Raw genomic sequence first — 14,847 nt, forward strand, 5'->3', positions numbered from 1 at the left:
CTTGACTATGTATTTTGTTCCTTAAACTAGTTGACTAAACTATGACCTTAGAAATTTTAAGATTATATGTATATTATTTTTATCTCATCCTTTATATATCATAACAAGCCTACACAGACCTTCATCACTTGCTTAGGCTTTCTCATTTTTTCTATTTTGGAAAATATCTCCATTCCCATATCCTTTTACATTTTCATTTTCTTTTTTTTTTTTTTAATAATTATGAGACATAATAGTATTAACAAATTTTCCATCTGTTGTGAGTATTCTTTTCCTAGGGATACTAAGCAATGCTTATTCTCTTTTAAGGTTCTAGTGTCAAGCCAATGTTTGATTAAAGTTTTACTGGGGAACCAATGAATTGACTGAGCTTACTTACCAAGATAACTGAGGGGTTGCTGAGGTATATGTATGACCTGAGGATATGCTCACTAGAAAGCCTTTACCCAGGATGGGTCATGCCTTCTCTTTCTTCCTAGCCTTCCCTAGATTGTATACTTTAGCCCTCCCCAAATCCAGGAGACCATGTGTGATTTGGGCCAAATTACATACAGTTGCCTGGGAAGAGTGGCTGGATGCTCTGGTCATTGGATCTCTGAGTTCAAGGCCAGCCTACTCCAATGGCCCTGCGTGGCCTTCCTTTAATGAATGAGCACAACCGTCTACAACAGCCCCATATTAAAAACAATGTCTAACTAATCTAAGCTAGCCTCAACTTCATGAGAATCCTGCCTCATCTTCCTGACTGCTGGGATTATAGACTTGTGCCACCATACCTTTGCAAAGTCTTCTTTCGTGCTATAAATATTTAAGAAATAAAAAGGCCTTTCTATTATGCCAAGTGCAGAAAGAAAAGCTTTACTAAATTTTTTTGGTGGATCAAGACATTATGAAATGCACATTTCTTTAGTGGTTAGAAGAATGCCTAGGTCAACTCAATACCTCAAAGTGAACTAAGATTGTATGTATTGAAAGTTTAGTTTCTATATTTGTTTTTTTTTGACACAGGGTTCCCTATAACCCCAACTGGCCTGGAACTCATTATGTAGAGCAGGCTGGCCTTGAACTCAGAGATCCAATTTGCCTGCTTCTGTCTCCCAAGTGCTGGGACTAAAGGCCTGTGCCACACATTCAACTGAAAGAAGATTTTTTGGTTTTTTTTTTTTTGTCTTTTTGAGACAGGGTCTCCCTGTAGCTGCAGCTGGCCTGGATTCACTATGGAGACCAGGCTGGCCTTGAACTCACAGAGATCATCCTGCCTCTGCCTCCCGAGTGCTGGGACTAAAGGCATGCACCACCACACCCAGCTCCATTTTTTAAAAATATTTTTTTATTATTTTACATGTATGTATGTATTGCCTGTATGTAGGTAAGTGCACCCATGTCATGCAATGCCCGCGGAGGACAGAAGAGGCTGTCAGATCCCCTGGAACTGGAGTTACAGACAATTGTTAGCTGCCATTTGGGTGCTGGGATTCGAACCCAGGTCTTCTGCAAGAACAGCCAGTGTTCTTAACCACTGAGCCATCTCTCCAGCCCCAAATTTTTATAAAGAAAGAAAGAAAGACTAATTTGGCTAACTTGGAAAGAACAAATCCAGTTTTATAGTTGAGAAAATAAACATTAGAAATCTTCTGAGACTGGTACTCTGTTAAGATCCACGTAAGTATGCTGGGCATGGTGGCACACGCCTTTACTTCCAGCACTCAGGAGGCATAGGCAGTCTGTGAGTTCAAGGCTATCCTGTCTGTGTATCAAGTTCCAGGCCAGCTGGGGCTACAGGGAGACCCTGTCTCAAAAAGACAAAAAAATAAGCAAACAAAAAACACATAAGTAGCCAGGTATGGTAGCATATGCCTAATGTCCCAGCACTCAGAAGGCTGGGGTAGGAGGATCATAAATTTGGAGCCAGCCTGGGTATAATTTCAAGGCTATAGTTTGAGATGTTGTCTCAAAAACAAACATACAAAACCCAACAACAACAAAAAAATCCACATAAGTAAGCACAGATTTCAGTGACTCTATAAGGTGAGGTAATGAGAAAATAGTCATAAGGCCAGTCTGAGCTACCTGCCTTTGCTTCCTGAGTGCTGAGAATAGAGGCCAGCCTGGTCTACTTAGCAAGTTCTAGGCCAGCTGGGGCTATAGGGTTGCACTATCTCAAAAAAAACAAAACAAATGTTCGTTGAATAACTACTATACCCTAGACACTTCTTATTATGACAAGGTCTCATGTAGCTCAGACAAGTCTGGAAATTCCTGAGGATTTCCTCGAACTTCTGATTCTCCTGCTTCTACCTCTGGAATGGTGGGATTGCAGGCACATTCCACCACACCCAGTTTATGCAGTACTGGTAGTTGAACCTTAATGCATGCTAAACAAGCACTCTTAACTGAGCTATATCCACATGCCTGCCCCAGACACTGTTGTAAATGCTAGGATTATAATCAGTGAGCATGTACTGACAAAAATCTTTAATAGAGTTTTCATTCTAACATTTAGGAAATGATTGTCTTCAAAATCATGTATAGATAGATACAGTTGTCCAAGCCTGTAATCTTAGCTACTTGGGCAGCTAAGGCAGAAGGATTGCAAGTTTGAGGCCAGGCTGGGCAACACAAGAAGACCTCATTTTTAAAAAAGTAGGTAGATAAAACAATATTTGAAGCTAAGTCAAATGATTTAAACGGTAAAAGTAGGGTCTTGTGATGTAGTTGATTTCAGCCAAAAGAATCCTCATCAGCTCAGGATGAAAGTAATAGAGACTCTAAATGTGTTTCTTCTATATTCTATAGCCAGGGCCACAATGTGCAATAAATACTCTAGCCTGCTTTACTTTTATGTGTGGGAAGGAGGTATATGTACATTTTGTGTAAGTGTGTATGTGTATATATATATGTGTGTTGTTGTGTGAGATTGTGTCTTTATCACAATCTACCTTTTTAAAAAAAATTTTTTTTGAGGGCTGGAGAGATGGCTCAGCAGTAAGTGCAATGGCTGCTCTTGCAGATGAGCTGGATTCAGTTCCCAGCACTCACATGATGACAACCCCCCAGTTCCAGGGGGTATGACACCCTCTTCTGGCTTCCACAGGCATTGTATGCACATGTACACTTACATATGTGAATGCAGGACATTCCTATACATAGAATAAAATAAATAAATTCTCCACCTTATTTTGAGACAAGATCTCACCCTAAACCTGGAGTTTACCAATTCAGCTAGGCTGGCCAGTCACTGAGCTTCAGGGATCTGCTGCTGGTCCCTACCTCATTTCCCTCTTAACCCCCAATTCTGGTATTATAGATGTGCCCTTTTGTGCCCAGTTTGGCACTAGGGGTCCAAACTCAGATCCTCATGCTTGCATGGCAAGCACAGTTACCCACTGAGCCATCTCCTAGGCCCTAATTTGCTTTTTTGAAGTAGCCCTGCTATTGGTGACTAGTGGCTAAATATTTGGGTAAGTTGACATTTGTCATCTGATAGGATCTTTCTGTATTTGAAATATATCTAAACCTGCTTCTTTACACAGTATAGCACATAATTTTATCTCCACTTAAAGGCCTTAGTTGCTGGATACCTTACTTCTTTAATACTTTATAACCAACCCCCCCCCTTTTTTTTTTTTTTTTTTGTCTTTCTAAGGTCACCCTGTAGCTCCAGCTGTCCTTGAGCTTGTTATGTAGACAAGGCTGGCCTCAAACTCAAAAATATCCACCTTTCTCTGCCTCCAAAGTGCTGGGATTAAAGGCATGTGCCACTGTGCCCAGTGATACTTTATATACTTTAGTACTTTACTACTACTTTTTTTTTTCTTTCTTTATGTGTATGCGTGTATCACCTGCATATAGGTAAGTGCACCCATGTCGTGCAATTCACGTGGAGGTCAGAAGAGGCTGTTGGATCCCCTGGAACTGGAGTTACGGAGTTGGAGTTACTGGAGTTGTTAGCTGCCGTGTGGGTGCTGGTATTCGAACCCAGGTCTTCTGCAAGAACAGTCAGTGTTCTTAACCACTGAGCCATCTCTCCAGCCCCTTTACTACGCCTTTAATATGTGAATTATAGACAAATTTTGTTAGAAGTATTTTTGTTGGCGTTCAATAGTTAATCATTATAGGTACACAAACTCATGACTTTATGCTGATGTTTCTTTCTTTTTTTTTTTTTGGTCTTTTTGAGACAGGACCTCCCTGTAGCCCCAGCTGTCCTGGAACTCACTATGTAGACCAGGCTGGCCTTGAACTCACAGAGATCCTCCTGCCTCTGCCTCTGCCTCTGCCTCTCAAGTGCTGGGATTAAAGCTGTGCGCCACCACGCCTGGTTCTTTAATTTTTAGAAAGTTAGAATGTATGAGTGCACACATGTGTATACATGATGCGGAAGAGGACACAAGTGTGGTATGCATGTGGATGTCAGATGACAGCTTTGTGGAATTGATTCTCCTTACTATGGGTTCCAGGGATCAAACTCATGTCACCAGCCTTGCATAGCAAGCTCTTTTCTTGCTACGCCATCTTGCTGACCCCTTTGCTGATGTTTCTTTGGTAATTTCAGATTTTTGATCACCATGCTGAAGGAGATATTGATAAAAATGTCAACAGTGTATTGACAAAAAGCCTGAGCAGAACCCCATCTAGTTGCAGCAGCTCTCTGGATTCAATCAAGGCTGATGGGATCTCTCTGGACTTCAGCAGTAAGATCTTTATGAAGGCTAAATAGTAACAGCTATTTGAATCCCTGACTAATAATAGTTTAGAAAATGTTTGAATGGTATATAAACCTTTTCAGTTATAAGGAGTTGATAAGTAAAATAATAGTTTGCTTTTAATTTTTTATTTTAAAGAAATAACCATTGTTATACTATAGGAGAATAGAGTTGCTTCCTTCAAAAGCTTGTAATTAGTAGTGAAACATTAAATGGAGACTTAAAAACTACATTATAGTGTACTCTGCCATATTAAATGAGTAGCTTCCCAGAAACATCTAGTTGATGGCTTCAGGATCATGACTAGCACATAATCTGAAAGATAACTAATATTAACTTTACAATTTTTTTTTGACTTACTAATCCCATGAATTTGCTTTACTTTTAGCACACCGAAACAGCCAAATGGAATCTCAGTTTCTTGGTGACAGTATTTGTGAAGAGAGCTTGAGAGAGGTATGTTAAAAGCATTTCACACTTAATTTTTTTTACATTTATTTATCTATATGATGAGACCTTGTCTCAAAAAATATTTATTTAAAGACTGGGTCTTACTATGTATCCTGGGTGGCCTGAAATTCACTATATAAACCAGACTGGCCTCAAACAGAGATCTGCCAGCCTCTACCTCTGAGGGCTGAGATTAAAGGCATGCACCACCACACCTGGGCTTATATATTTATCTTATGTGTGGTTAACCACATGTGGAAATCAAAGGACAACTTGCAGGAGTTGGTTCTCTATTTCTACCATATAGGTCTCAGAGATTGAACTCAGGCTGTCAGGCTTTGGTGGTGATAAGGCTCTGCCCTTATCCACTGAGCCATTTTACCAGCCCCTACTTCTTTCTTTCTTTCTTTTTTTTTTTTGTCTTTTTGAGACAGGGTCTCCCTGTAGCCCCAGCTGTCCAGGAACTCACTATGTAGCCCAAGCTGGCCTTGAACTCTCAGAGATCCACCTGCCTCTGCCTCCCAAGTACAGTGACTAAAGGTATGCGCCACCACGCCCAGCTACTTTTTTCTTTTAATGCACTAATTTTCTTGATTTTTCTTTTCTTTTTTTAAGGGTTTGCTGTTTTTTTGAGACAGGGTCTCAGGTAGCCCAGGCTAGCCATAAACTCTATGTAGCAAAATCTGGCCTTGAACTCCTGATTTTTCTGCTTCTATCTTCCAAGTACTGGTGGCTTATGCCACCATTCCTAGCTTAGATCTTTTTTCTTCTTTTTTTCTTTTTAGATAGGCTCCCATGTAATCTGAAGCTAGCCTCAAACCTATATGTAGCTGAGAATGACCTTGAGCTTCTGATCCTCCTGCCTCTACCTCCCAAGTGTTGGATTATAGAGATAGGTTACCATGCCCAGAGCTTTGTGAATGCTTATGCAAGTGTTCTACCAACTGACCTGCACTCACAGCCCCTAGAATTTTTAAAACTTATAAAATATTCAGATATACAAAAGGCTAGTTTTCAGCCAGATGTAGTAGTGCATACCTTTAATCCCAGCACTTGACAGACAGAGACAGGAGAATCTCTATGAGTTCAAGGCCAGCCTGGTCCACATAGTTCCAGGACAGCTGGGGCTACAGGGAGACCCTGTCTCAAAAAGACCAAAATAATAATAATAATAAAACCTGTTTGTGTATAGTTTACTACTACTTGGCTACTTCCATAATTTAGTAGCTTAAGCTATTTAGAAATGAGTGATATAGTCAAAGGAGCTTATTTTGAATATTCATGCAAAGTCATTTTCTTTTCTCAGAAACTCAAGGATGGACGAATTACAATAAGGGAGTTCTTCATACTTCTTCAAGTCCACATCTTAATACAGAAACCCCGACAGAGCAATCTCCCAGCCAAAGTAAGTGAAGTTTCTTGGCAAAATAATCACCTCAGTTAAAATATATAGTACTTAGGCCAGGCATGGTGATGGTGATGCATACCTTTAATCCCAACACTCACTCAGGAATCTGAGGTAGACAGATCTCTGTGAATTCAAGGCCAGCCTGGGCTACATATACATAGCAAATTCCAGACCCCGTCTCAATATATATAATATACATGGTGCACCAAAGCAAACAATTACTGAAAATCAAAAACTTGAACTGGGAATGTAGATCAGTTGGTAGAATGCCTGCCTAGTTCAGTTCCCTAGCACCACATAAAACTAGGTGTGGTAGCACATGCCTAAATCTCAGCACTTAGGATATAGAGGCATGAGGATCTGAAGTTCAAAATCATGAATCAGCTAGATGATTCAGTGGGTAAAAGCACTAACCCAAGCCACACTTGTCAGCCTGAGTTTAATCTCCAGGACCCACATGATGGAAGATGTTCTAGTCTGCCTTCAATTGCTGTGACAGAACACTCTGGCCAAGACCAACTTGGGGAGGAAAGCATTTATTTGGCTTACATCTCCCAGGTCACAGTTCATCAGAGGGAGCCCAAAAAATCAAGAATATACCCACATACATGGCCACAGGCCAGTCCATGGAGGCAATCCCCCAATTGCAACTCCCTCTACCCAGGTGTGTCAAGTTGACGCTAAAGCTGCCCAACACAGAAGAGAACTTATCCTCTGATCTCAACACTTGAATTATGTCATGTGTGTGCCCACACTTACACATGCACATAATAAATAAATTGTAGCCAGGCGTGATGGCGCAGGCCTTTAGTCCCAGCACTCAGGAGGCAGAGGCAGGCAGATCTCTGTAGACCAGGTTGGCCTAGAACTCACAGAGGTCTGCCTGCCTCTGCCTCCTGAGTGCTGGGACTAAAGGTGTGCATACCATGCCCAGCTATAAATGTAATTTAAAAAAAAAAAAAATCGGGACTGGAGAGATGGTTCAACAGTTAAGAATATTGACTGTTCTTGCAGAAGACCTGGGTTCGAATCCCAGCACCCACATGGCAGCTAACAACTATCTGTAACTCCAGTTCCAGGGGATCAGACAGCCTCTTCTGTCCTCTGTGGGCATTGCACAACATGGGTGCACTTAACCTACATGCAGGCAATACACACCTACAACATAAAATAAAAATGATAAATAAAATATATTTTTTAAAAATCCCTTGGAGGCCAGCCTGGTCTACATAGCGAGTTTCAGGCCAGCTGTGGCTATAGGGAGACCCTATCTCAAAAAATCAAAAACAAACACAAATCATCCTTGGCTACATAGCAAGTTCAAGGCAAGCCTGGGCTACATTAGACCCTGTCTCAAGAAAAAAAAAGACAGGAGCCAGAGAGGTGCTCAGCAGATAAAGGTGCTTGCCTCTAAGCCTGACAACTTAGGTTTGATTATTGGAGCCTACATAGTGGAAGGAAAGCACTGTCTCCCATAATTTGTCCTCTGACCTCTCTATAGGTATATGGGGGTACATGAAGTAGGTACACAACACACACACACACATGCACGCACACACGCACGATAATGTAAAAAAAAAAAGACAAAAACAAAACCTGTAGTAAGTTTTCCTAATTTGGTGTTGTGGCTGTCACTGAAATGCCAGCACTCAGGAAACTAAAGCAAGAGGGTTGTATAAAATTGTAGACCAGACAGGGCTATAGATTGAGACCCTGTCTTAAAACAACAAATCTTGGGTTTCTTTTTGGTATGGTGCTAGAGACCAAACCCTGTGCTTTGCGCATGATAGGCAAAAGCTGTACCACTGAGCTATATAATCAACCCTAGCAGAAATCTTGGATGTTTTCAAAACAAAAAATATGTAAGAAATATTTAAATAATGTAATTAACAAACTTACTGTAAAAGATTGATAGAAAAGCATACCACGGGCCAGCCATGGTGGTGCATGCCTTTAATCCCAGCACTTGGGAGGCAGAGGCAGGAGGAGCTCTGTGAGTTCAAGGCCAGCCTGGTCTACATAGCAAGTTCCAGGCCAGCTGGAACTATCAAGAAACCCTGTCTCACAAAGACCAAAAAAGAAAGAAAAAAAGAAAAGCATATCACTTACTTAGGAATATATTTTCTCTTGTCTTTTATGATTTTTTTTCTGCTTTAGAAAGCAGAAAAATTCTGCTTTCTGCAAAGCAAGATTCTGGTTTGAATCTTGGGCCTTGATGTACTGAAAGCTTTCAAATATTTACAACAATTAGTTATATCCTTGGCTACATTGAAAACATTGAAGGTTTTAGAGCCATAACGTCTGTCCTTAATCCAATAATACTATAACTTATAAAAGAACTAAAATATTCTTTTTCAAAAAGTTAATTTATTTATTTATTGGTCTTTTTGAGACAGGGTCTCCCTGTAGTAGGGCTGGCCTGGAACTCACTGTGTAGACCACGCTGGCCTTGAACTCACTGAGATCACCTGCCTCTGCCTCCTGAGTGCTGGGATCAAAAGTGTGCACTACCATGCCTGGCTTTTATTTTTTATTTTTAATTATTTGTATGTATGTATGTCTATGTTGAGGGTATGTGCACCTGAGTACAGTTGCATTCAGGGGCCAGAATAGGGCATTGGATTCCCTGGAACTGGAGTTGCAGGTGGTTGTGCTGAGAATCCAACTCCAGTCCTCTGTGAGAACAGGAAGTATTCCTAACTGTAGTCATCTCTCCAGACCCTAAAATATTCTTAGCTTCATAGAAGTTAATAAATACATTTCTAGAGCTGGAGGTGTAGTGCAGAGTTAGAGAACTTGCCCACTATGGTCAAGGCTCCAGGTTTAATCCCTAGCACTACAAAACACACACAAAAAAGAAACACATTTCTAGATAATTCTTGGATCAAAGAAGTAAAACTATGTAGAAAACACACAAAGATATTTCATGCCAAATCTATAGGACATATGGCAATAGTTAGCTCAGCTTGGTGGGGCACACTTGTAATCTCAGCACTTGGGAGGCTGAGGCAGGAGGATTATTAAGTTAAGGACAGCCTGATTTACATAGTGAATTCAGCACTATCTTGAGCTATATCAGAAGACCCTGAGCCCAAGGAAAAAACACCCAAAAAAGTTATAATCAGCATGAAATTAAAAACCTTGGATAGATCTGGGAAGATAGCTCTGTAGCTAAAGTACTTGCTACATAAGCATGAGGACCTGAATTTGAATCCCAGACTTCAAATAAATACCAGGCATGGCAGCATACCTATAACCTAGTGCTGAGGGGGCAGATCGGGTTTTGGATCTATCCTATATTTCAGTTTTCATTTCTACTATTTCATTAATTTTACCTTTTGTATGTGTTATCTTCCTACTTCTTAGGGATATTATGTTTTACTGTTCATTTTATAATTTTTAAAAACATTTTTTTTATGTGTATGAGTGTATTGCCTGTATGTGTGTAAGTGCACCCATGTTGTGCAATGCCTATGGAGGTCAGAAGAGAGTGTTGGATCCCCTGGAACTGGAGTTACGAATGGTTGTTAGCTACCGTGTGGGTGCTGGGAACCGAACCCTGGGTCCTCTGTAAGAGCAGTCAGAGCTCTTAATCACTGAGCCATCTTTCCAGCTCCTCATTTTATAATTTCTTAAGTTCTAAAACATTTAGATTATTGTTTTTAATTTTTTGAGGTGGATTCTGGAGGTTCTTTGCCAGCCAGTCTGGCCAAAATAGAGATCTTCAAGTTTAGTGAAGAGACCCTGTCTCAAAAGATAAGGGGAAGTATGATAGATGAAGATACTTAAATTCAAACTTAGTGAGTCTAAAATAAAATTTTTCAGCTGACTAGAGATATAGCTCAGTTGATAGAGTGCTTGCTTAGTATGCATAAAGCCCTAGGTTTGATCCCCAACACCTCATAAAGCAGGTATGGAGGCCCATTCTGTAATCCTATCACTTGGGAGGTGGAGGCAGGAGGATTAGAAGTTTAAGGTCATTGCCCCATACATAGTAAGTTCAAGACCAACCAGGGTTACATGAAACCTTGTCTCAAAAAAACAAATAGCTGGGAGATATATCTCAGAGATAGAATACTTGCATGGGATGCACAAGATTCTGAGTTCCATCACCAGCATTGCCCTCTAAAAAGAGAAAGTCAGTTTTAATTATAACTGTTTTTAATACTATCCTACATTTTCTTACTATATCTGACATATAAATACAGGAAATTTAAGTCTTTAGTTGCTTCTTTTTCATTTGTTAACTAAATAAGAAGAGTGCATGTGAAGCAGGCACTCTTCCTTAGGTTATCAGCAGTAACTATTATTTTATTTATATATTTTTAAATTTTTACATGATTTTATTTATGTTTATTTAATGTGTATGAGTATTTTTCCTGCATGTATATATGTCCTATGGAGGCCAGAAGAAGGCATTGGATCCCCTGGAACTTCAGTTAAGGACAATTGTTACCTGCAATATAGGTGTGGGAACCGAACTCAGGTTCTCTGCAAGAGCACTAAGTGCTCTTAACAATGTTTTGGATAGGAGTAAGGCTTAAGGCTACAAAACAGAAAGAAAATTGTCCAGGAAACCAGCTGCTTTTGTTCCTGGGGTTAGTTGGCTGGTTGAGAAAAGGTCTTATTCTAGCCCAAGCTAGCCTGGAATTTACTATATGGTCCAGGCTAGCTTTGAACTCAGGGAGACCCTCGCTTCAGCCTCCTAACTTCTGGGACTACAAGCATAAGACACTGTCCTGCTTCTTTTCTTCTTTTTTCTGATTTTTTTAACATAAAGTGGTCCCTGGTAAGTTTTATTTTTAGGTATTGATTTGATTTTATTTTAGCTTAAGAACAATTTTTTAGTTTAAAAAAAAAAAAAATTGCCAGGCATGGTGACACATGCCTTTGGTCCCAGCACTTGGGAGGCAGACACAGGCAAATCTCTGAGATTGAGGCCAGCCTGATCTACATATAGAGTGCCAGGCCAGCCAGGGCTACAAGGTGACCCTGTCTCAAAAACAAAAGTTTAAAAAAAACTCCAAGGCAGGCAAGCTGCAAATCTTGGCAGCTGCCTGGAGAAAGAAAATAGAGAAGGGAGAAAAAGATCAGACCATTTGTATTAGGCTAGCTTGAAGGCCAACTACATGGTAACAACCTCCAGGTATAACAGGGAGAGGAACTTTAGAGAAAGAGTAAAGCCCAAAGTGCATGCTTAGAAAAAAGGTAGAAGAAAAGGAAAAGTTAGGCTTTTGTGAATAATTTGGAAAAGTAGGCAGATTTATGAAGCTGCATGTCTGCCACTATGTAAGAGACTATGATCTATTTATTTATATTTTATGCATGTGTTTTCCCTGCAAGTATGTAAGTGTACCTGTGTTATACCTGAGATCAGAAGAGGGTGTCAGATCCCCCAGAATTAGAATTACAGACAGTTGTTAGCTACCATGTGGGTGCTGGGAACCAAACCAAGGTCCTCTGAAAGAACAGCCAGTACTCTTAACCACTGAGCCATCTCTCCAGCCCCATATTTATATAATTCTTAAAATAGGCACTCCAAACCTTGAATTTGATCTTATTCTTGGTTTTGTTTTCAAAATGCTAGTTCTGAACTAGCAGTATGTTTTTGTAACCCCAATATTTGGGAGGATCATGAATTCAAGCTCATGCTCAGCTACATAGTTCCAAGTTACTCTGGTCTATATGCGACCATCTAAAAAATGAAGAAGCAGGGGCTGGAGAGATGACTCAGCAGTTAAGAACACTGGTTGTTCTTGCAGAAGACCTGGGTTCAAATCCCAACACCCACGTGGCAGCTAAGAACTGTCCGTAACTCCAGTTCCAGGGGATCCAACCACCTCTTCTGACTTCCATGGATATTGCACGATGTGGGTGCACTTACCTACATGCAGGCAATACACACATACACATAAAATAAAAATAATAAATAAAATATTAGAAAAAATGAGAAAACAGAAACAAAAATGCCATTATGCCAGACATGGTATTACAAACCTGTAATCCTGCACTTAAGACACTAATCACAAGCTCCAAGCCAGCCTCCTAGTAATATTAGATTTTTAAAAAAGGAGGGGTTGGGGCACAGCTTGTGAGATTGTTGAGTGGTTAGGAGTGTTTAGTGTTCTTGAGGAGGACCTTGGTTTGGTTCCAGAACCCCTATCAGGTGGCTCACAACCTCTTGTAACTCTTGTCAGGAGATTTTGGCACCCTCTTCTGGCCTGTGAAGGCACCCACACACATATACAGACATACACGTACACAGAATTTTTTTAAAATTTTAGTTTTGTTTTTTTTGTTTTGGTCTTTTTGAGCCAGGGTCTCCCTATAACCCCAGCTGTCCTAGAACTCACTATGTAGACCAGGCTGGCCTTGAACTCACAGAGATCCACCTGCCTCTGCCTCCCTAGTGCTGGGATTAAAGGCATATGCCAACATGCCCGGCTAGAACTAGTATCCTTTTAAAAAAATATTTTTAAAGCTGGGTGTGAGACCTTTAGTCCCAGCACTTGGGAGGCAGAAGCAGGTGGATCTCTGTGAGTTTGAGGTCAGCCTGCTCTACATAGCAAGTTTCAGGCCAGCTGGGGCTACAGGGAGACCCTGTTTCAAAAAAAATTTTTTTTTTTTTTTTAAAAAAAAGGATATTGGTTCTGAGGGAATAATGATTCGTTTACTTTTTTTCAGTTTACTATAAATACATCACCTACTCCAGAAGACTTGATGTTGAGACAATATGTTTATAGACCCATGATACAGATTTACAGAGAAGATTATGAGCTTCTTCGCCAAAAGATTGAAGAGTAAGAAAGTTTTAATATGGTTGTTTTTTGAAAGTTTTAATAAATATTGTATGTGATATTTTAATTAGAATAATAGCAGCATGGGAAAAAGTGAATGGAATTAATTGACAATATGACAGGAATGGAAGAGTTTTGACTTTGTAGTCATACATACTAAAGCCCAGTTCTAGTTACAAGAACTGTATAGCCTTGTTAAGTCATTTAGCCTTCATTTCCACTCCATAAAATAGTGTTAATATCTACTCAGCAGCTACAATGAACCGTAGAAATAGTTTATAGAAAATGCTTCATACCATACTGAACAAAAAGTAACTCAATAGAATTAAACAGGAATATTAGATTATGATATTACAAAATGGCTAAAACAGAACATATTCAAAAGAATATCATACCCTTTAGGATTTAAAAGATGGTCATGGTAGCACATATCCGTAGTCTCAGCATTTGGGATGGGAGATAGAGGCAGGAGATTCAAGAGTTCTAGGATGGGGGTTTGAGAGATGGCTTTGAGGTTAAGAACACTTGCTGCTCCATCATGAAGATCAGAGATAAGATCCCAGCACCCACATAACAAGCCAGGCATTTTGCATTCTGGCCTCCACACAAGTCCAAAGGTGTACATGCCCATTTATATTCATAAATAAATAAAAAAATTTAAAACAAGAGTTCAAAGAGTTTAAAAAAGAGTTCAAAGCCAGTTTGGGCTACTTGAGAGTTTGTCTGTGAAAAAAAATTGTATATAGTGCCAGGTGGGGTTTTTAATCCCAGCACTCAGGAGGCAGACGCAGGTAGATCTCTATGAGTTCAAAGCCAGCTTGGTCTACAAAGAGAGTTCCAGGCCAGCCAGGACTATGTAGTGAGACCCTATCCTATCCCAGTCCCCTCCCCTCTAAAAAATTGTATATAGTATTCAAAACCAATATTGTTTTGGGGTTTCTAGTTTTATCAACATTTATTCTTAATTTATATATATATAAATTATATATTATATATAAATATATATTTATATATATGAACATAATTTTACTCAGAAGCTGAGTGCTTAGATATTTCTATTTTTTATATTTTATTTATTTATTTAATGTGTATGAGTGTTTTGCTTGCATGTATGTTAAATGTACCATATGCATGCAATGTCCACTGAGGCCAGAAGAGTACATTGTTTTTTGGTTTTGGCTTTTTTGGTCTTTTTGAGACAGGGTCTCTCTGTAGCCACAGCTGGCCTGGAAGTCACTATGTAGACCAGACTGGCCTTGAACTCACAGAGATCCACCTGCCTCTGCCTAGTGCTGGGACTAAAGGCATGCGCTACCACGCCCGGCTTCAGAAGAGTGAGTACACTGAATGCCCTAGAACTGGAGTTAGGTACAGATGGTTGTTAGCTGCCAGCTGAGTGCCAGAACTGAATCTGGTCCTTTGGTCCTTTGCAAGAGTAGCAAGTGCTCTTAACTGCTGAGTCACCTCATATATATATATATATATA

The 14,847-nt window shown here is 39.9% G+C and overlaps 1 protein-coding gene across 4 annotated transcripts in view; it reads left to right on the top strand.

The window, feature by feature from the left end:
• The window catches only part of Knl1 (kinetochore scaffold 1), a 72,389-nt gene that overhangs the window by 29,976 nt on the left and 27,566 nt on the right, over window positions 1-14,847 (top strand). For all 4 annotated transcript variants that reach the window (XM_029570252.1, XM_029570253.1, XM_029570255.1 and 1 more), the window contains exons 11-14: window positions 4,556-4,694; window positions 5,095-5,162; window positions 6,463-6,561; window positions 13,249-13,364. In XM_029570252.1, coding sequence (XP_029426112.1) covers window positions 4,556-4,694; window positions 5,095-5,162; window positions 6,463-6,561; window positions 13,249-13,364 — 422 coding nt within the window. The remainder of the gene's footprint in view (window positions 1-4,555; window positions 4,695-5,094; window positions 5,163-6,462; window positions 6,562-13,248; window positions 13,365-14,847) is intronic.

This window comes from Nannospalax galili, unplaced genomic scaffold (assembly GCF_000622305.1).
Source record: "Nannospalax galili isolate Female #2095 unplaced genomic scaffold, S.galili_v1.0 scaffold342, whole genome shotgun sequence".
NCBI classification, from domain to species: Eukaryota; Metazoa; Chordata; class Mammalia; order Rodentia; family Spalacidae; genus Nannospalax; species Nannospalax galili.